Below are 22,800 nucleotides of genomic sequence, written 5' to 3'. Positions count from 1 at the left end.
TTTTATGAGAAGATCCACAACTTTATGTATAAAAGAAATGCAAATGAACACCACACTGAGATGCCATTTCTTGCATATCAAACTGGCAAAAATTCAGCTTAACATACTATCAGCAGGGCTTTGGGGAAATACACACTCAGACACTGTTCATAGGAGGGTACAAAAGGACAACTCCTAGAAGAACTTGAGAACTTGGCAATGTCTTGTCAATGCCTAATAAAAATTTTGTGAGCATTTACTCTCTGAGCCAACAATTCCACTTCTAGGAATTTTCCAAGGAAAACATGATATGCACAAGAGTTACTGGATATGTGGCATTATTTGTAATAACAAATTATTGAAAATAAATGTCCACCCAAAATAATTATTTTAATAAACGATAGCATATCAATATAATGGAGTACTATGCAGCCATAAAGACATAAATAAGAAAAATCTGTTAAGTACTAATATGAAGTGATTTTCAGAATATCTTAGGTGAAAAAAGCAAACTACAAAACTATCTATAGATGGTATCTTTTGTCTAAGAAAGAAAATAGAAATACGTACACACAATTCCATTCCTAGGTATATACCCAAAAGAAATGAAAACAGGTATTCAAACAAAAGCTTCAACATACATGTTCATAGCAGCATTAAAAAAGGTAGATAACTCAGTGCCCATCAACTGATGAATGGGTAAACAAAATGGGCAACACACATCCAGATAATATTATTCAGCCACAAAAAATAAAGCACTAATACATGCTATAGCATGGAAGAAACTTTAAAACATTATGCTAAGTGAAAGATGCCAGACAAAAAAAGGTTACATATTGTATGATCCCAGTTATATAAAACGTCCACAACAGGCAAAACCATAGAAGCAGAAAGCAGATTAATGGTTGCCAGGTGCTGAGGGAAGGAAGACTAGAGAGTGACTGCTTAATGAGTATGGGGTTTCCATCTGGGGCAATGAAAATATTCTGAAATTAGATAATGGTGATGGCTGCAAACACTGCAAATGTACTAAATGTCACTAATGGTAAATTTTGTGATATGTATTCTACCACAATAAAAAACAGGCATTTTTCACATGGCAAGGCTATGAAAAGGTTTACAGGACATTTGTAAAATATGTGAGACCAGAGAATTGCATGAAAGAACTTGTATCTTTATTGAGACCAACTGGAGCAGTTTGAAGACAGAATATACTTAATGGTTAAAATGTTTAGTATGCAAGGGGGCTGGGGTATGGGGATATAGGTCAGTTGGTAGAGTGCTTGCCTTGCATGCACAAGGCCCTGGGTTCAATCCCCAGCACCCCCCACACACACACACACAGTTTAGTATGTAGAAATCCACAATTAGTTTATTGTGCTTTTCCAGTTATTTTTCTTCATTTGGACTTGACCAATATTTTTCTCTATTTGAAAACAGCATGCCAGGGACTGGATTCACACCATAAAGAACTGACCTTATACTCAAAACTACAATTTCTTGTAAGTTTTTTAAGTGGATTTCAGAATTCTGTTTGCCTTCATAATATCTTGTGACCTTACGTGGGCTCTTAGTGAGGTTCACTGAAACAATGGGGATTTGTGGGTGAATGGCAGTGGCAAAGCATAAAATAAAAATTTCTAAGACTAGCTGTCTTCCAGAATATCAACTCATTCTCTTTACTGATGTATTGCCAAAACAGATAACAATATGAAAAGAAACAGTGGTGGCTCATTTATTCAACAAATACTGCATACTTCTTTCATGTCTGCTGCTGTGATCAGCCCTGGAGTGAGTGGGACATGGGTCCTTTCTTTGAGAAGCTCCTTAACCAGTCCAACTTCCTAATTTGCAGCTGACCAAAACTAAAATCTACATAGGTGATTGGGACTATGTCAAGTTGATATAATTAACAATATAGCCATAACACAGGTCTCCTTGATTCTGGGACATAATACAGTAAATGGGTTCATTCTATCTTCCAGGACGCATATAAACTACAAATACACAATTTGCCACAATTCTACAAAAGGGTCCCAGTGTATAGAGTTTCTACACTACAGTTTGGCAGAAACTTGTCCATTCATACTCTAATGGATGGATGAATGAATAAATAACATCCCATGTGAGGGAAAACCAAACATATGTTTTTTTAATAACTGTGAACAAAGGAAAGATAAACCAGAAATTAATTAAAATGGTTATTTACAGAGATGGGTAGAAATAAGACAGAAGGCATAGGAATAAGAGCAAGACTTTTCTGTATATATCTCTTGATATCATTTTGATTTTGACATTATATAGTTATTTTATAATATTGTAAAAAGTTAAAGACTTTTAAAAATTTGAATACAAAAACAAATGAACCTATAAACTCTCACAACAAATCTTTAGAGGGCTATACACCAAGAACAAGTAAAATTGCAAAGAAATCATAAACTTTACTTAGAAAGGTTGTTAATAGAGGGCTGGGGTTTTGGCTCAGAGGTAGAGTGCTTGCCTAGCATGCATAAGGCACTGGGTTCGATCCTCAAATAAAATATATTGTGTCCACCTATAAGTAAAAAATGTACCTTAAAAGAAAACAAAAACAGAAAGGTTGTTGATTTAGTAATTCTAAAACAACTGTGTATATTTCAGAAAACAAGGATTTTCATTGAAAGTGTAAAAATATGAATTGAGAAGATGAATTCAGTAGTATTGGACTGGGATAAAATTTATCAGTATGAATTCAAAACATACATAATTTCCTAGTTCTGTTCACCAGAAGGGCCTAGAAGCTAGAAACCATCATACCCCAAGAGCAATAAACACATCGTTCTCCCAGATCTGAATAACATTCCCCATGAAAGGAACCAGATGATGGCTAGAAACAGTTGATTCCAAGTCTGGTACAGGAAGAGTACAAGGTAAACTTTGAACATCTTCTCAGCCCTGATAGCTAGGAAATGCTCAGACTGATTGGATCACATCAAAAGGATGCAGGCAACAACTAAAAGGGGTTTCACTCCTACCAGCTAAATCTGGGATAATTTGAACACTGAAAGGAGAAATGGTAGCACTAAATTATAACAGTAAATTTTCTAGAAACCCGTGAGTTTGAAGTGATAATTTTAAAAAGGAAAGAAGCTGAGTGCAGTGGCATGCACCTGTAGACCCAGCCACTAAGGAGGCTTAAGCAGGAAGATCACTTGACCCAGAAGTTCAAGGCCAGCCTGGGCAACATAGCAAGACTCCATCTCAAAAATAACAGAATAAAATTTAAAAGGAGAGAATCATCAACAGATGCTGAATGCACTGGGTGAAAATTCATGGGAAAATGGGATATACACATGGTCTCAAATTATCACCACTTATTTGCATTAATCATAAAGGGGGAAAGGTAGCTTTAGAAGAAATCTGACATATCATCTTAACCAGGAGATCAAATTTATTATCAACACTAAGGGAATGGAATGCTCTTTACAGAGGGCATGAATTCAGGACCTTGTGTATGCAAAGCAAGTCCTGGGTCAATTTCCAATACTGGAGAAAAAAAAAAAAAGCTACAAAAGACCTTACTCAGCAAACTGGACACATATTACTATAGACAATGATAAATGATAATGGTACTGTGGTTAAGCAGATGAGAGCCTTTATTCTTAGAAAGGGACTTCTGAAGTTCAAAAATTTCACCAACAATTAGTCTGTGTCAGTGGTTGGAAAGGGGAGAGGAAACAAATGTTGCAAAACATTAATGTGCAAATGAGAGTCCACTCCCTCTGTAAGAGCATGATAGCAGAGATGTAAGGCTTTGTGGCCAAATAGGATTCTGTAACATGATTATATATTCTTTATATTTATCTTTTTTCAAAAAACACACTTTGGGGGCTGGGGATATAGTTCAGCTGGTAGAGTGTTTGCCTCCCATGCACAAGGCCCTGGGTTCAATCTCCAGCACCAAACACACACACACACACACACACACACACACACACACACACACTTTGGAAACACAAAAACCTTTCCTTAGCTCAATGGCTGTATAAAAACAGATATGATTTGATGATTTGGGGGGCTGTTAATGGAGAATGTTCTAAAATAACCTATGGTGATAGCTGCACAATTCTGTGATGAATTTTATACTTTAAATGAGTGAATTACATAGCATCTGAGTTATATCTCAAAGAAGTGGTTTTTTTTTCCCCAAAAATTAAGCCATAGTTTGCTGACCCCTGATCATCTATCACTTGGTGGTAGAAGACCAATTAACAAACTAAACCCAAAAAAAACAAGGAGTACTTCCCATTCTCATTTTACAGAACTAAACCTGACTTGTTTACCTGAAAAAAAAATGCCAAGATTGTACAGTTAAGAAAATTTAACACATTCATTCATATCATTTTAAATTTCAATTAAACAAAGCAAGCTGAATACACTAGTTCTAAACTTTATTATTGTACTGTACAATTATTGAAGAGCTAAAATTCTGAGTTCATCATTTCAGTAGGAATTAAAACACATCACTTACTATGGCAGTCCTCAGTATCAGCAACTCTAAACTGACCATAGGACTAAAAATTTCATACTTTCTGGTACTGTTTTTGTTTCTTAAATTTAATTTTCTACACAACTGTGATTCTCTCACTGTCAGAACATATACTCTATCTAAAAATAATTGTGTAGGCTCTTCTCCCTCAAAAGGAGACTGTTTCAGAATACCAAGTCATCTTAAAAGTTTAGACAATTCTTTAAATCTCAAAATGACATTCTCTTGTAGGTACCTTTCTCACTGGTATCAAGAGCATTATCTTCAAGATCATCATCAAAAATCTCTCGGCCGTCTTCCACATAACCAATACCATCTGCAGGAACAAAATTTAATATTGGGATCAAGTTTTCACAAGTCATCAACAATATTTTAGCCATGGCAAAAAGAATACTTTTGTACCCACTCAGATGTTCTCCTAATCTGTTCCATTTATAAGTGCAGCAGAATCCTATTCAAACAGGTCTCAGACAAGGCAGGTCATCCACACAGCATATGTGGCATCAAAACCAAATATATACTATACCTAGCTAGGTGAAACAGGGAAATGATCTGGTCCCACAGAATCAAAAACTTAGCCACAAAAGCTTGCTTCACAGGTATTTTACTCTACCAGAAGAATTTTTTAAAAGCCCAGAAAGGCACCCTAGTCTACATGGGAAAATTAGAATATAGCTGAGCTCTATTACAGAAATAGAAACATAATCACAGACACAGTCTATATCTCCTTCCTGTGGTCAGCAATCACATAAACAGGAAGCTTTATACAAGGGACAGAAGAACAGTAGAAAAGAACCTGCTTTTACAGTACTTTCCATTGCTCATATTACCTCTCATACCTAAAACTTCATGTGCTCCTCACAGCAATCAGGGAGATAGTTTTCTTATCTCCATTTATAGAATAAAAACTTGTGGCTCAGTGGCATTAAGTAACTTGGCCACAGTCACACAGTTGCAAAGGATAAAAGAGAACCTCAACCTCTGTCGCTTAATTCAGATGCTGTGTTTTGGCCCCACAGAAACAATTCACTCCAATTCACCCTCCTCCCAATTCACCCTTCCCCACTTTGGTGTTGGGGGTTGAATGCAAGGTCTCATGCATCTTCACAGTTCCCACAGAGTCGTTTCCTGGATGATTTTTACTATATCTTGAGGTATGTGCCTTGATTCTCCAAAATGTTGCCAAATCAACTTCTTATTGTTCTGCTTCCTCATCCTCAAATAACTAAAAATGATCCAAACCAAAGGTATGATTCTAACAATGCCTTCCCTCCACCCAGGCACAGTAGAAACTCCACATGAAAACCTACAAAAAGCAACTAACACAGTGCCTGGCAGATAATTTCCTCCTACATACCATCATCCACAATCCAGTCATCATCCTGCCGTGCCTGAACCAGCTTCGAATACTGTTCTTCATCAACTTCTTCATAAACACTTGTGAAGTCCTCGATCTGCCATTATACAAGTTTGAGAAAAAGCTTCAAATGGAGTGAAAGTGTTAAACAATTCTTATGAAAAAAATTGTCAAATTGAAACTGGAATGGCAGCCTGACGGAGAAGCTGCAACCAAATCATGAGTTCTGACATTCAACACCACTACAGGGTTTTCCTTAAATAGACATCAATTAACTTAGTATTCCTTTTAGGTGGGTGTTAACATAAGATATTAAATGATTCCATTAGCATAATATACTTGTCACACCATCAATTACTCATCTACTTCATAAAAAACAAACTGAATTATAGCCAATTCTTCATTAGCTGCTTTGGGGATTATTCACTTGTAATTTCTAGACTGGTTGCTCCTATACTTAGCAAACCTGTAAGGCATACCACCTCTTTCTCCACTAGCTGATGGATGTTCTACAAATAGACAACAATTTTAATGCCTGTTTGACTAAATAAAATGCAAAAGGAAAATCTCCCTCATCCACCCCCCTACAAAAATTTGGCAAAACAAGCATATTCTTCTATAAGCAAACAAGAAAAGGCTTTTGAGTGTTCGCTCTTTGCTTCACCACTGATCCTCCACCACTCTCAGGTTTTGAAACTGCACAAGGACTTATATGCTGAACTGTTTGAAAGGCAAGTCCAGAGAAAGTAGCCACACTAGCTGCCTGACTGTCAAAGGGTCATAGTACCATGAGCTACTGGTACAACTAAAGCAGAATACCTCTGCACAAAATAACAGATGTACACCACTGCTGCCACTGCCCATGGTAATGGGCCACATACACCCCAAATGAGAATCTGGTGAGCTGGTTAGGAAGATTTCATAGATATCTCATGAAAAATATCCGCCTTCTCTCAAGAGTTCTGCATTTTTCATATAGGATATCAGGGGAGATGACTAACTCTACCTGAAGAGCTAAGACTCTAGGAAAAACCTGGGACACAGAGATTTGAGAGCTTGATGAACAGAGCTGACTGATTTCTGCCACACCTATAAAGCATATAATGATTACAGGACTAGGCTTCGTTTCACCTCTTTTTTAACTTACTCTGTAGGGATCACTGGCAGGTACTGATTTGGCCTTTTACCATCTGATAAAAAACGACCTACTCTACCAAACTTATTAACAAGCCAAATGTAAACTAGTCCAATTAACATTATCATATTAACCAGTTTCTTTTTCAGGAGGGGGGGCTGGCATAATTATTATTGTTGGTTGAAGGCATACTGTTGTTTTTTATTTAAGTAATTGATTTATATACTATTTTGGGGGGGGGTTTACCGGAGATTGAACTCAGGAGCACTTGACCACTGAGTCATATCCCCAACCCTTTTTTATATTTTATTTAGAGACAGGGTCTCACTGGATTGATTTGCACCTTGCCATTATTGAGGCTGGCTTTGAACCCGTGATCCTACTGCCTCAGCCTCCCAAGCCACTGGGATTATAGGCATGTGCCATCACGTCCAACTGATTTATATACTATTTTTGAGGGGATGGTACTGGGGATTGAACCCAGGGGCACTTTACCACTGAGCTACATCCCCAAACCCTTTTACTTTTTATATTGAGATAGAGTCTTGCTAAGTTTCTGAGGTTGGCCTTGAATTTGTAATCCTCCTGCCTCAGCCTCCTGAGTCATTGAGACCATAGGCAGGTGCCACTGTGCCCAGCTGATTTATATAATATTAAGAAGATCCTAGAAAACTTTCTCTTTTTGATACTGAGGATTGAATTCAGGGGTGCTTTACCATTGAGCTAAATCCCCAGTCCTTTTTGTTTTTCTTTGTAGTTGTAGATGGACAGTATGACTTTATTTTATTTTTGTATGCAGTGCTAAGGATCAAATCTAGTGCCTCACACATGCTAGGCAAGTGCTCTGCCACTGAGCCCCAGCCCCAGCCTCCTTTTTATTTTTTGAGATAGTGTCTCACTAAGTTGCTTAGGCTGGCCTCAACCTTGTGATCCTCCTGCCTCAACCTCCCAAGTTGCTGGGATTATAGGCATGCACCACTGCACCTGGCTAAGAAAACTATTTTTAAAAATCATTTTGGGGGCTGGGGTTATGGCTCAGAGGTAGAGCACTCACCTGGCATGCGTGGGGCACTGGGTTTGATCCTCAGCACCACATAAAAATAAAATAAAGATATTGTGTCCACCTACAACTAAAAAATAAATATTTAAAAAAAATCATTTTGAATAAAAAGTTCTTTTAACTCTTTATTTTTTCAATATTTTTTAGTCGTAGTGGACACAATACCTTTGTTTCATTTATTATTTATTTATTTATATGTGGTGCTGAGGGTCAAACCCAGGGCCCCACACGCACTAAGCAAGCGCTCTACCACTGAGCCACAACCCCAGGCCCTGACTCTTTATTTATTAGTGCTAGGGAATAAATCCAGGGCCTTGTGCATATATACAAGCACTCTACCACTGAGCAACATTCCAAGCCCAGCAGACTCTATCTTTAAAAACAGTATTGCTACTGCTCAGCATGAATTCTTAGAGCCATACAATTAATATCACAGTGTTTAAAGAGAAATCACCAAATTGTGCCAACATCAGAAATGCCCCACAAAACCTACATTAAAAATGCTTTACTTTTGCTTCACTCTAATTCTTTTAGCAATGTTTTATTATCTGGTTGCCTCCCTTAATTTGAACAAATGGTGCCAGCCACATGGCAAAAATCCTCTTCTATTTGCTTAATTGCCCAGTACAGTAAAGGCCATAGTGAAATGTGCATATTCCAAAACCAGATTGCCTGGGTCTAAATAAAGGATCTGCCATGTGATCTCACTGAATTTCTGTGCCCTCACCTCAAACTGTTGTTAGTCATAGTATCTAATTTATATATGGTTACTAGATGGATTAAATGAATAAACATATCAGTAAAATCACTTATAATAGTGTTAGCTGAAAAAATAAAGTTAGTTATTATTATTTTCTAGCATTAATCACTTTCTAGCCTTGGCAGTTAAGATACTCAGAAAGAGTGCTGAAGGTAAAGCTAAACAATGATATATAGATGATAATCACTTTACTTTTTGCCTACAGGCAAAAACAATGAGCAGAGGAAAACGGCCAAAAGTGTATTACATTCAATCTTACAAGCAGGACATTGCAGAAGTAAGGTCCAAGTCTCCATTCCTTTGCAAATTAAAACAATACTGTCCAAGGAGAAGGTACTTAACTAGGCTGCTGAAGACTTTAAAGTTAAAGCATCGCTCAGTTCCCCCAGCGAAGCCAAGGGACCTAGCAGAGACACAGCACACCAAATAAGGAAAGTATAGATATAGCTACTTTAATTTTGGAATTTTAAACTCATCTGTAAAGTGCCTTACAGGAACTTTGAAGGAATGAGTACTCTCCATAATCTATAAATCTACCTCATAATTACTATTAAATTAAATTACTATTTAGAAATACACAAATATTTCTAAATCCATGTGATTTCTTCTTTGGTGGCTCAAATATGTGTGAAATCACTTTGTAAACCCTAAAACAACTTTATAAAAGTCAAAGGGTGTTTTGTAGTTTTACTTTGTTACTAATGACTTGTATTCAGTCCTCAACTGAAGCTATTCTGGGAAAGTATTATTTCAAACAGGTTACAGTTTAGGTATAAGGTATGCCCCAAAAGCTCATGTGTGAGACAGTGCAAGAATGTTCAGAGGTGAAATGATTAGGTTATAAAGGCCTTAACCTGATCGGTAGATCAATTAACTGGGCATTAACTATAGGCAGGTAAGGTGTGGCTATAGGAGGTAGGTCACTGGGGTGTGCCTTTGGGGTTTATATTTTGTCCTTGGTGAGCAGAAATCAATCAATCAATATCTATCTATCTATCTATCTATCTCTCTCTCTCCCTCCTCCCCGCCATTGCCATATTCTGAGCTGCTTTTTCTCTGCCATGCCTTTATGCCACGATGTTCTGCCTCTCTCCATAGCCCCAGAGCTATGGAGTTGGCCAACTATGAATTCAAGCTCTGAAACAGTGAGCCAAAATAAACTTTTCCTCCTCTATGTTGTTCCTGTCAGGTCTTTTGGTCACTGGGACAAAAAGCTGACTAATACAGTGACAGAGGTGACACACACTACCAGCAGGCTATAAATTAGATAAAGTACAGGAAGAAAAATGGTTACTTACTTCATATTTATACTTCTCACCGGCTTTAGCCTTTTTCAGTCTTTCTAGAGCTTCTTGGCGACCTTTCTTTGACTTTTTTTCTCGCCGAGCCCGAGAAGTTACAAAACTTCCTGAATCTGACACAGGTGATAAAAACACAAAGGTATAGGAGATGTTACAAAATCACATCCAGGCGTGGTGGTGCATGCCTGTAATCCCAGTGACTAGAGAGGCCAAGACAGAAGAATTGCAAGCTCAAGGCCAGCCTCAGCAACTTAGTAAGGCTCTAAGCAACTTCATGAGACTCTGTCTCAAAATAAAAAGGGTTGGGGGATGTAGCTCAGTGGTAAAGTGCCCCTGAGTTCAATCCCCAGTACCCACCCCCCCCAAATGAAGAACACTTCTAGTCAACAATAATATGCAATTTTATTATATGTAATATTAAATTAAATATTATAATGTAAAATAATTCACAAAGCTCATGGCCAAATATGCAGATCCTGTAGCTCTTCAAAAATCTTCTCTAAGATCCTGTTACAACTGAAGCCAATGTTAATTTTTTCCACAAAAAAAAAAAGAAAATCTCAAAGCCAACTGATACCCTACAGAAATATTAGGTGATTAGCTGTTAGCTAGTCCATAGCCTTTCCATTGGAAATGACAGGCCACAAATAATCCAATAGGTCATAAAAGAACAATTCATTTTGCTTCCTATTAATCAACATTTGAAAGTCTTTAAGAAGGATCTGTTCTTTGCAAAATACTAGGTGCTATGAGGGACTAAAAGATCAAAAAATATGGTCTTTGTGTTTACCCTACCTACAATCTAATGTAGGAGATAAGTAGCAATTGGATCTTAAAGAATATGTAGAATACATGCCCTAATAGAAGCTCAGATAAAGTACCTGGAATTTCAAAGAGAAATACATTGGAGACTGGGGGTATTTAACAAAGACGGTACCATAATTCTAATATAAGATGGTACTATATAAAGATGCAAAAGTAAAAACATTAAAAGTGGAATTATTCTTGGGCTGGGGCTGTAGCTCAGTGGTAGAGCACTTGCCTAGCACGTGTGAAGCACTGGGTTTGATCCTCAGCACCACATAAAAAAATAAAGTGTTCATCTAAAACTAAAAAAAAAAAAATGTTTAAAAAAAGTGGAATTAATTTTTTTTTAAAAGTTCATTGTGGTGAGCTGAGGTCATGGCTCAGTGGTAAAGCACTTGCCTAGCATGTGAGAGGTACAGGGTTGATTCTCAGCTCCACATATAAATAAAGAGCCATTGACAACTAAAAAAATTTTTTTTTAAAAAAAGTTCATAGTGGTATTGAAAGATCATGACAGGATTAGAGGACAACAAAAACAAAGATGGTTCTAAGGAACCATCTTATTAATTCTATCACTGACTTCAAGACCTCAGTGGATCATGATATTATAGGATAATAATAACACATTACCAAGGTTAAAATATATTTTGTCAAAACTGATTGAAATACCAGAGGGCCTCAGCACTCACTCATTCAACTTTTTAACTCTTCATGCTTTTGGTCATTACAAACTGACCACCCCACACACATACTGAAATGAATTCATCCACAGAATTAAGACTTTCACATACCAGCTGATGAATAATCAAATCAAGATGACAGTGCTGCCTGCCAGCCATAAGTTTAGGCTCAGCAGCCATCTATTATATTTCGTGCTAATTTATTAAAATGAGTAGGCACAAAAAGGGAGATGTATTGATAAAGAGGCATCTTAAAAGCTCCAACCCCAATGGCATATTCATAACAACACTAAGTTGTTTGACTGTTTGACTGAAGTATAAGAAACAATCTAAAGAACATGTACCAAATACTGGCAATAAACTGTTGAAAATTATATCTTAAAGGTCAAGTATAATTAGAGAATCTTATTTTTTTAGCTTCCTGTAAATGGAATCTCTATAACATCTTAGCCTATTGTTTGACTTTCACATTTGACTTTTAAATCCATTTTTGGAAAGGCATTAAGTAAAAATTAAGTAATGTGGGTACTTAATGATGACAGTCACAAAATCTTGGGTATAATTCAAATGATTTAAAATTTTGAGTAGGCTTACATGAAAAGGTTTCAGAGATTATTAAACACAATCAATAAGAGTGAAAAGCTAGCCGCAGTATATTCCCTTTAAGACTCCCTTGACATCTGACAAAATCTAAAGGTCTTCAAATGGACTTACTCCACAGGAAACACTGCTCCACTACACAGGGTTTGTGGTACAATTACAAATAAGACAGAGCTGCCTGTAGCCTCAAGAGGTTCACAGTCAAGTAAAGCAAAAGACCCTGAGACTACCATCATAATATAAATATAGTGCCATAGAAGAGGTAAGAACAGCAGACAAGGAAATGTAGAGAAGAGAACCACTAATTTTGCATGAGAAATCAGGTCAGTTTTCATAGGGGAGGTCTCCAATACAAGCCTAGAAAGAATTTCACCAGCACAGAACAGGGTAAAAAGTGGAACAAGCAGAGGAAGAGGTGTGAGACAAACTACAAAGGTATTCAAATCCAAGGTGTACTCAGGAATCAAGAGAAAATCAGTGCAGAAGGTAAGTTTGACATGAGTGTAAAGTGAGCAGTACAACTGAGAAATTAAGATGTAGCACATCCCAGCTCTGCCATTTAGTAGGTAATATGAGACTACAAGTTAACCAGTTCAGCAGTGGACAGCTGTTTTATTTGAAGCTGCCCAGCATCTGAAACAATCTGTGGAACACCCCCCCACACACGCACACACACACTTTAAGTCCCATGGGTTCACAGAGCCTATGTGTGACACACACACACACACACACACACACACACTTTAAGTCCCATGGGTTCACAGAGCCTATGCCTATACAAGCTGAAAGTTCCCTTTCCCAAACACTCTTGCAGCTGGGGCAAGGGCATTAAAATAGGCTCTAATGATTAGAAAAACCTGCCCAGTGGCTAATGTCCCAATAAGAGATATATGGACTTAAGGAAGATTCTAGAAGTAGCAAGAGCTGCAGGAAGATTGAGAATGTGAAGCAACAGTGCCAGCAATGTCCCAAGGTACAAGATCTAGCATCAAGTATTTAGTCATGGTTGGCAATGACCTCCTCAGTGGCCCAGTTTTGTGGCACAATTTTAATCACTGTTTCTGGCTAAGCAACCTGCAGACCAGATTTCCAGTCCTTCAGGATTTGTGCAAATGCTATGGAATTCTAATAAATTCCTTTTCAGTTTAAATTAGCTAGAGTTGGTTCCTTCAGCTTACACCAAAGCACTCTAATGCAGAACCTGAGGGTCCAGTGAAATGGAAATAAACCACATTTGTCTACTTCATAAAGCTGCAAGGATTACATGAGGATGGCTATCTTCATTTGTACTTAGCAACATAAACTAATTTAATGTTTATATTTGTGTGTGTTTCTCTTTGTGTAGATGCAGGGCAGTCAAATACACATACATATACTCCCACATACACAGTCTAGTTTCAGAGAGCAAAAATAAAGCAAAGCAGTTTCCTCAGGGAAGATTCAACACAGCACTGCATATAACTGGACATTCATCTCAACTCCATGAGGACAGAAACCATGCCTAGTCTACCCATCATCAGAGCCTGGCAGAATACCGATGCCTAGTATGTACATAATAAATATTTACAAATGAACCATTATACCCACTTTTTTGATCACTAAACTCCCCTTGATCTCTTTTCATCCATAAAAATAGTTATAGATATTTCAACTTTTCACTGCTATTGTCAAGGTGCTCCACCTGCTAACATTTAAGAGAAACAAAATCCAGATTTCCCTTTTTGGAACATGTCTCTAATGCTTCATGTAAGTAACTAGTAAATAAAGGAATAAGCATGAAAAAAAATACATTTACAAGGACTTAAATATTTGTTTTAAAATTACTATCTGGAGTACCTCCATCCTCCCCAAAAGCAGGCCAAGACACTAGCTTGCAAAAGAAGTCTTTCAGGTAACAATCTTTCAGTCTGCTCTAAAGGAAAAATTCCAGTCACAAGTTCTCAGCAAGTACTTAATCAACATCATGACTTAAGAGGGGTCTCAAGATTGCACAGTATCCTCCAGAGAGTGATTTCTTGATGTTCAGGGATGGCGTACAGTTTTTAGGGTGAAGAAAGGGCTTAGTGGCAAATCACTGATAGAAGGCTGAAAAGACTGTTCAGATACTCACATCCCATATCCCATTTGTAATCCAGGCTAGTCGACTCTCCAAAATAAATTGTCTTAAAAAAACGAAAGACTAAAGAACAAATTGAAATCTGTGATTTACAACTAGCTGAATGCAAAGGAAGCTGATTAGGAAGCAAGTTCTCATTAATGGTGATGTATTTGAGTGACAGGAGATGTGATGCTTGGGCTAAAAAACTGAAGCATCTGATTTTAAGTTAGAAGTTCACGGAAGTTAAGTCACATTTTAGTTGAACACTGTTCAAAAATCAGAAATCAGACAAAGCCATTTGCATTTTTGTATTCTATTTTTGGAAATAAAAGATTACCACTGACAAACTGAGTGATATACAATGTACCCGAAATGCTGAATTGATGTATTTTTTAGGAACTTCGCCAAAATGATTAGATTTGAACGCTAAAAAATAGCAGCACTTGAAGAACTTTCCATAGAATAATTTGAAAGAAAAGGTGTTAATGCATAAAATAGAAATCCATTACTAAAAAGACAAAACGCATTTGTATATGGTGTCAGCACTTGCAGCTTTCTCTCCTGCCTAGTTAGAAAGTGTAACAATTTTCCTGGAGTTTCTAGCAAGGGAGGGGCAAATATCTTCTGTCTTAGTCCTCAAGCGGGTGGGAGAAGTGAAATACCCTGGATCAGGCCAGTGCCCCACAGACCCCAGTCTCGCTGAAGCTGTTCCCACACGTGGGTATGACTTACCAAAGGAATTTTTAAAAGGGGTCACTTGCTGACAGAGATGTGACAGCCTCCCAAACAGAAAACCCTGCAACGGGTGGCTCGGATTTGCAAGCCGCCCTACTTCAATGCTGGTTCTGACACCCGAAAGGCCCCCGCCCTGAACCACAAGGTCTGAGCCCAAGCAGACCCGCATAGCGAACCCGGCGCACGCCTCCTTCGGAAGAAATAAAGCAGAGACCCCCACCACCACCACCACCATACGCAATCATGCTGCTGTCCCCACACTCCCAACCAGTGCTCTGAGTGCGGAGTCGTCCCTCACCGCTTGCCCCCAGTTCGCAGTCGTTGCCGTGCACAGGCGCCATAGTCCCGCAGTCTCCCGATTCCGCGCCAACCAGCCCGAAACTGGCGCGGGGGCCGAGATAGGCGCCAGCCTGAAAGCCAATCAGAGGCTTGGGAGGCTGCGGACTTCCGCCCGGAAGGCCACTGACGTGCCGCGCCGCGCCGCGCCCCGCCCCGGGCCTTCCCGCGGGCGCGCATTTGGCGCCCTGTGATGACCCCTTAGGGAAAAACTGGAGCTGAGAAGAGACCGGAAGAGAGCTGGAGAAAGAAGCGGTCGGGCTCTGTAAAGGAGCTTGGCGGAGAATCTGCGCAGGCGCACGCAAGCTACTGGGAAAAGATTTGGGGGCGTGGGAGTAGGGGCTCTCTGGTTCTGAGAAATGATTTTCTAAGCAGAGGCGCGGGCGGGCAGGAAGGTGGGCGTGGCAGGGCTGGCCCCCTTGTCCCCCTCCCCAAAACCCGGAAAACCACTGCCTCCTGGTGCGCACTCTGAGTTTTGTCTGATCCTTTGCCTCAAGGAATGTGAACACTGTGTGTGTGTGTGTGTGTGTGTGTGTGTGTCCTAACTTAAAGGTATATGCACCGCTCAGCGCGGTGGCTCAGCCTGTAATCCCAGCAACTTGGGAAACTGAGGCTGGAGAATCATGAGTTCAAAGCGAGCCTCAGCAACTTAGCAAGGCCCCGAACAACTTAACGAGACTCTATCTCAAAATTAATAATAAATTAAAAAAAAAAAAAACATGGAAAGGGCTGGGGATGTGGCTCTGTGGTTAAGCACCCTTGGGTTCAATCCCTGGTACAAAAAAAAAAAAAAAAAGTATATGCATCATCTTAACCAAATGACCAAAAAAAGCATCACTAATAAGTGGCAGTCTGACCTCATCACATTTGACCTGATGTGATGCACTTGAGAAAAGAACAACATCGCCTACATGCTCTTCTTGCAAAAACAACTGAATCTAAACATGAAGAAACAATCAGACTTTTTCAAAGTATAGGACCACTTATAGATGCACAGTGCAGGACGACTTACAAAGCATCTTGCCTGGACTCCTCCAAAATGTTAATGTTTTGAAAGACAAAAAGGGCATTAGATTCTTGTGTATGGTACAATGCATGCAATGTATGCATCTCATTTTTTTTTCTTTTTTCCAAATAGGTATATTTTATTGAATAATGCTTACTGTACATTAGTAATATTTTCTCTACCCTTTTGCCCACATGCTTGTCGATCCCTTCTTCGTGTGATGACCATTTTGTTTAAATAATGATTAGTAACATTACTTAATACCCAATAAACCTATGTTTACTCCCTGTTTCTCCTTCTGACACATATTCAGTCCATAACATAACCTACAAAATATTTTTGAACCCCATTCAAAATTCTGATGTGCCTGGTCTTGATATTTTTCTACTTTTTTTTATTGTGCATTAGAGTTGTACATAGGGATGGGATTTTTTTGTTACATATTCATACGTGCATAACAATATAATTTTGCCTTTTTAACTATCTATAGCTCTTTATATAAACACTATCCACTGCTGGTAACATGAAGTGTGCACTGCTCCTGTGTTACAGGTGGCAGTGTAAATTGGTACAATCTTTTGGAACATAACATTGCAATGTGAGTACAATAAGCATGGTTATATATTTTAAGCCATTATTTCCATATGTAAATTTTTTTCAGTAATGAGGATTGAATCCAAGTCTTATGCATGCTAGGCAAGCACCCTACCACTGAGCAACATTCCCAGCCCTTTTTATTTTATTTTGAAACCAGGTCTTTCTAAATTGCCCAGGCTGGCCTCCAATTTGCAGTCCTCCTGTCTCAGCTTTCTGCATAGCTGGGATTATAGGCATGTACCACCATGCCCAACTCACATATAAAAGTTTCGTAAGAAATAATAAAGATGAAAAGAAATGCAAAGATGTTAATGCGTGCCATTTCTGTTAGCAAAAATTTGGGATCTAAATGTCCACTCCAGAGCAGCAGATTAATGATGTGATATCAAAAGGAAAATAATTAGGAAAATGCAAAACCTGGAAAGTGTTTATGATATTTCATAAAGTGAAAACAGCAGAGGGCAAAATGATGTATGCTCATTTAATTGCAACAATATATTGAATAGTTATGTGAATGCAATATGCAAAATGGACTGTATCTTCTGAGATGGTAGAATTATTGTTTAAAAATATTGTTTATAATTTGTTCTCTTTAATATTATATTGGAAGGATTAAAGCTCATGTAGAGTCAGATTTGGGAGTTGACTCTTAGAATTCTACTTCTGTTTAAACTTGTGCTGATTATTGAGATCTCAGGCTCTTCTTTTATAAAATGTTTATACTTACCTAAGGAGCTATTGTGAAATTTAATTGAAATAGTACATGTATAGTGCCATTATGAAGTCCACACCTAAAAAGCATTTAATAAACAGCTATTCTTATCACTTTGTGAGTGTGTTGTTGTCAACATAATCAAAGGGATATGATAGTTAAACTAATCAAGTGTATCAACTGGCAGAAATTTCTTTCAGTCAACATATTTGGTTATGATCATTTTTTGGAGCATGTTGGTGCTTTACCTATTATATTGAATCTCTATTCAAGAAATTTCAAGTTATTTATCCACACAGCCATTTCTCCCCATTTTTTCTAGTAATAGAATATGGATTTTCAACTGGGCACATTGGCAGAAGGATGAAAAGACCACATTTCCCAGACTTCTTTGCAACAAGGTTTAGCTATATGACAGATTTCTGGCCCACAAAATATAAGTGGTAGTGTTGTGAGGGGATTTGAGGGAAGGCTATTTAAAGAAATCTAGCACGTCTGAAAGGGGATTCTGTTTTGCCATTTTGCCTTTTCCATGTATTTCTTCTTGCAACGCAGATGTGATGGCTGAAGCTCAGAAGCCATCTTGGGTCATGATATAACTGTAAAAATGAAAGTCACACACTGAGATGGTGGAATAGAATGGTAACAATGTGGGTCCATAAACATTGTGAAGCCGTTACACCATCCCTGGGCTGCCTTCCTCCAGTCTTTTCCATGATGGAGAACTAAACTTTGAACATATTCAAAGAAGCTGTTTGGGGGTTTTATATGTAATCAAACCTAATTATATAAATTATACTTATTTTACTTTCACTTTACTTGCTTTACTAATTGAAACAGTAAAGTAAGTTTCAGATGGGGAATCTAGCCTCTTATTTGTCTTATTTATTTATTTATTTATTTATTTATTTATCTTATTTATTTATTGGGTGCCTGTTCTCTTTCTGGCACTACTCAAGACCCTAGGGATAAGATGGTAAGCAAAATCAAATATTTTCTTTCTTTTTAAAAAATATTTATTTTTTAGTTGTAGTTGGACACAATACTTTTATTTAATTTATTTTTACGTGGTACTGAGGATCGAACCCAGGGCCTCGCACATGCTAGATGAGTGCTGTACTGCTGAACCACAACCCCAGCCCCAAAATCAAATATTTTCTACACCTCAAGCAATCTTTCTTTTGTAAACTAGATTTTTTTTTTTCCAGAGGGAAACAAAAAGCCAGGCATGGTGGCACATATCTGTAATCCAAGAGGCTTGGGAGGCTGAGGCAGGAGGATGGCAAGCTCAAAGCCAGCCTCAGCAACTTAGCAAGACCCAGTCTCAAAATAAAAAACAGAAAGGACTGGGGATGTGGCTCAGTGGTTAAGCACTCTGAGTTCAATCCCTACTACCAAAAAAAAAGGCAGGGAAAGAAACAGTCAACCAGATTATACTCTGTCAGGTTTATTTCTCATTGTAAATTAATAAATTAGCACTCTGGTGTCAATCAATATCTGTGTGAGTTTGTTAGTATGAGTCTGGGCCCCGAGTCTGATTTTCTTTGTATTGTCAAAACCAGCTTTGTGGCTATACAAAGATTCTTAGTTCAACTAGGATGTTCTTTTTTTTAAATTTTTTTATTAGTTGTTCAAGACAATACAATGATCTTGACATATCATACATTTGATTCAAATAGGGTATGAATTGTCATTTTTCCACCTGTACAGATTGCAGGATCACATTGGTTATACATCCATGTGTATACATACAGCAATCCTAGTGTCAGTTGTATTCTGCTGCCCTCCCTATCCCCCCTCCCGCCCCTCCCCTCCCATCCCTATTGTCTACCCATACTACTGTGACACTTATCTCTCTCTTTTATTTCCCTTCCCTTCCCCCTCACACCATCGTATATGTATTTTGTGAACCCATGAGGGTCTCCTTCCATCTTCCATGCATTTTCCCTTCTCCCTCCCTTTCCCTCCCTCCTTTTTTTCCTTATTTCGTGGTAATCTTCTTCTCATGCTCTTCCTTCCTACTCTGTTTTGAGTCACCTCCCTTATATCAGAGAAGACATTCGGCATTTGTTTTTTAGGGATTGGCTAATTTCGCTTAGCATAATTTGCTCTAGTGCCATCCATTTCCCTGCAAATGCCATGATTTTGTTATTTTTTACTGGTGAGTAATATTCCATTGTGTATAAATGCCACATTTTTTTAATCCATTCATCTGTTGAAGGGCATCTGGGTTGGTTCCAGTCTAGCTATAGTGAATTGTGCTGCTATGAACATTGATGTAGCTGTGTCCCTGTAGTATGCTCTTTTTAGGTCTTTTGGGTATAGTCCGAGAAGGGCAATAGCTGGGTCAAATGGTGGTTCCATTCCTAGCTTTCCAAGGAATCTCCATACTGTTCTCCAAATTGGCTGCACCAGTTTGCAGTCCCACCAGAAATGTACAAGTGTACCTTTTTCTCCACATCCTCGCCAGCACTTGTTATTGTTTGACTTCATAATGGCTGCCATTCTTACTGGAGTGAGATGGTATCTTAGAGTGGTTTTAATTTGCATTTCTCTGATAGCTAGAGATGGTGAGCATTTTTTTGTGTACTTGTTGATTGCTTGTATATCTTCCTCTGTGAAGTGTCTGTTTAGATCTTTGGCCCATTTGTTGATTGGGTTATTTGTTTTTTGTTGTTGTTGTTGTTTAACTTTTTGAGTTCTTTGTATACTCTGGAGATTAGTGCTCTATCTGAAGTGTGAGGGGTAAAAATTTGTTCCCAGGATGTAGGCTCCCTATTTACCTCACTTATTATTTCTCTTGCTGAGAAAAAACTTTTAGTTTGAATATGTCCCATTTGTTGATTCCTGATTTTAACTCTTGTGCTATAGGTGTCCTATTAAGGAATTTGGAGCCCGATCCCACGAGATGGAGATTAGGGCCAACTTTTTCTTCTATTAGATGCAGAGTCTCTGGTTTGATTCCTAGTTCTTTTATCCATTTTGAGTTAACTTTTGTGCATGGTGAGGGAAAGGGATTCAATTTCATTTTGTTGCATATGGATTTCCAATTTTCCCAGCAACATTTGTTGAAGATGCTATCCTTTCTCCATTGCATGCTTTTAGCACCTTTGTCTATAGGTTTAATGCAATGCCAATCAAAATCCCAATGGCATTCCTCGCAGAAATAGAAAAAGCAATCATGAAATTCATCTGGAGAAACAAGACCCAGAATAGCTAAAGCAATCCTAACCAGGAAGAGTGAAACAGGTGGTATAGCCATACCAGATTTCAAACTATACTATAGAGCAATAGTAACAAAAACAGCATGGTACTGGTACCAAAACAGGCAAGTAGACCAATGGTACAGAATAGAGGACACAGAGACCAATCCACAAAATTACAACTAGGATGTTCTTTACATAGATATGGTGAGAGAATTGTCTACCTGCTGGAAATAGGCAAGCAGTGACAGGGGCTACATATGCTCTCAACATCCCACAAAGAGTCCAATTGATAGGAAAATATATACAGCTCCCCTGGGCAGCTAGCAGTGCCCAAGCTCAAACAATTTCCCCTTCCACCTAAGTTGCAAGTTCCCTTTCTTGCCTTACTTGACTATTTAAAAAAAGTGTAATGACAGTGTGTAGGCCCCCTCACTAGCACAACCCTTGATGCATCCCACTGTTTGTTCATAGGCAAAACACACCTCTCTGGATGGTATTTGCCATCCTGTATCCATGTGGTCATGTGGTGCCTATGCTGTGTAATCTTCAAGGTGGTTGTTTGAGTCATTTGCTTAAAACAGCAATGATTCTGAGGCTGATACTAAGTGAATCAACACACAACGGAAGAGAAACTTTGACTTAAGAATGGACTCTATATAATCACCTGTAAAGTAAAACAGGATAACATCCTGAAAATCAAATGGATGTAACATTGCGCAAGTGAAAGAAAGACTGGGGAAGAAAAGCAAACTACCTGTTCCTTAGATATGATCTCTAAATAGATATAAATACATAAATACACACATTAGATTTTCCTGATGTTGATAACAACCCCTTAATTAATTCATGATGGACACCTGTCATTGTTTTAGCTGCCTAATACCTAATGCCCCCTTCCTGTGTCTGGGGAATTTTCCACATTCTAAGTTTTGAGGGAAGCCAACCTAACTATAACTACACATTGAAAATGTTTTTGTCCCAGCAACCCTGCCAGTTACAGCATGAGCATGTCTATTGGCCATTTCCACAAGAGATTTTAATTTTGGAGCTACTGGCACAAAAATAAGGAAATTTCTTTGTGTTGGCAGTAGCAGCTTTCTGCTTCCTTCTGGGCAGCAAACTCTTCAGAGTCACTGCAAAGGTCAGCCAGCATCTAGGCCACCTTCAATGGCAGAAATGGTCAGGATGCTATTTGTCAAGTGCCTCAGAAATGTGATTTTTATCCATGATTTCACCTTAGAGTCTCCCTTTGTGTCTGTCCACTTGAGCCTGGTTCCTCTGGATGCTTAGTGATTGTGTGAACTACCTGCTATTCTCTCACAAACTTCTTTTCATCCTCCTCTACACACTCCTTCTCCTCTCTCTCTTCCTCTTCTCTTCCTCCTCTTTTCTCAAATAAGCCAGAAGTTAATTTCTGTTGCTTGCAAATAATATCCCTGGCTGATACACCATTCTATTTATTTGCTTTATTCTCATGCCAGGCTCATCAAGAAATCTTCTGGTTAGTATTTCAAAAGCTTAAAACTAGGGCAGAAGAATGATAAACAAAGGGTGTATAAAAATATTGCAGTTTCAGCATTTAGAACATGATGGTCCCCACAATCAATCAATAGGTGCCTATTCTAGTTAAAATGTTTATTATGGCTGGGCACAGTGGTGAACACCTGTAATCCCAGCAGCTCAGGAGGTTGAGACAGGAGGATTGCAAGTTCAAGGCCAGCCTCAGCAACTTAGCAAGGTTCTCAGCAACTTACCTAGACCCTGTCTCAAAATATAAAATAAAAAGGCCTGGAAATGTCACTCAGTTGTTAAGCACCCCTGGATTCAATCTCCAGTATAAAAAAATAAAAATAAAATAACCTGTTATGAGTTTAATTCAAATGTCGAGTAGAACTGTCCCTAA

General features: G+C 38.4%; 1 protein-coding gene across 1 annotated transcript in view; it reads right to left on the bottom strand.

Annotated features, from left to right (window-relative positions):
• Positions 1–15,419, bottom strand: part of Pola1 (DNA polymerase alpha 1, catalytic subunit) — a 294,232-nt gene extending 278,813 nt beyond the window's left edge. The window contains exons 1-4 of the mRNA XM_027927441.2: positions 15,339–15,419; positions 10,118–10,233; positions 5,865–5,961; positions 4,743–4,823 (exon numbers count right to left, since the gene is read on the bottom strand). Of these exons, the coding sequence (XP_027783242.1) occupies positions 4,743–4,823; positions 5,865–5,961; positions 10,118–10,233; positions 15,339–15,381 (337 nt within the window). The 5' untranslated portion in view covers positions 15,382–15,419. The remainder of the gene's footprint in view (positions 1–4,742; positions 4,824–5,864; positions 5,962–10,117; positions 10,234–15,338) is intronic.
• Positions 15,420–22,800: the final 7,381 nt, after the last annotated feature.

The sequence above is a fragment of the Marmota flaviventris genome, chromosome X (genome assembly GCF_047511675.1).
Source record: "Marmota flaviventris isolate mMarFla1 chromosome X, mMarFla1.hap1, whole genome shotgun sequence".
NCBI lineage: Eukaryota > Metazoa > Chordata > Mammalia > Rodentia > Sciuridae > Marmota > Marmota flaviventris.
Note: the sequence above shows the minus strand (reverse complement) of the source record. Positions and strands in the feature narration are given on the sequence as shown.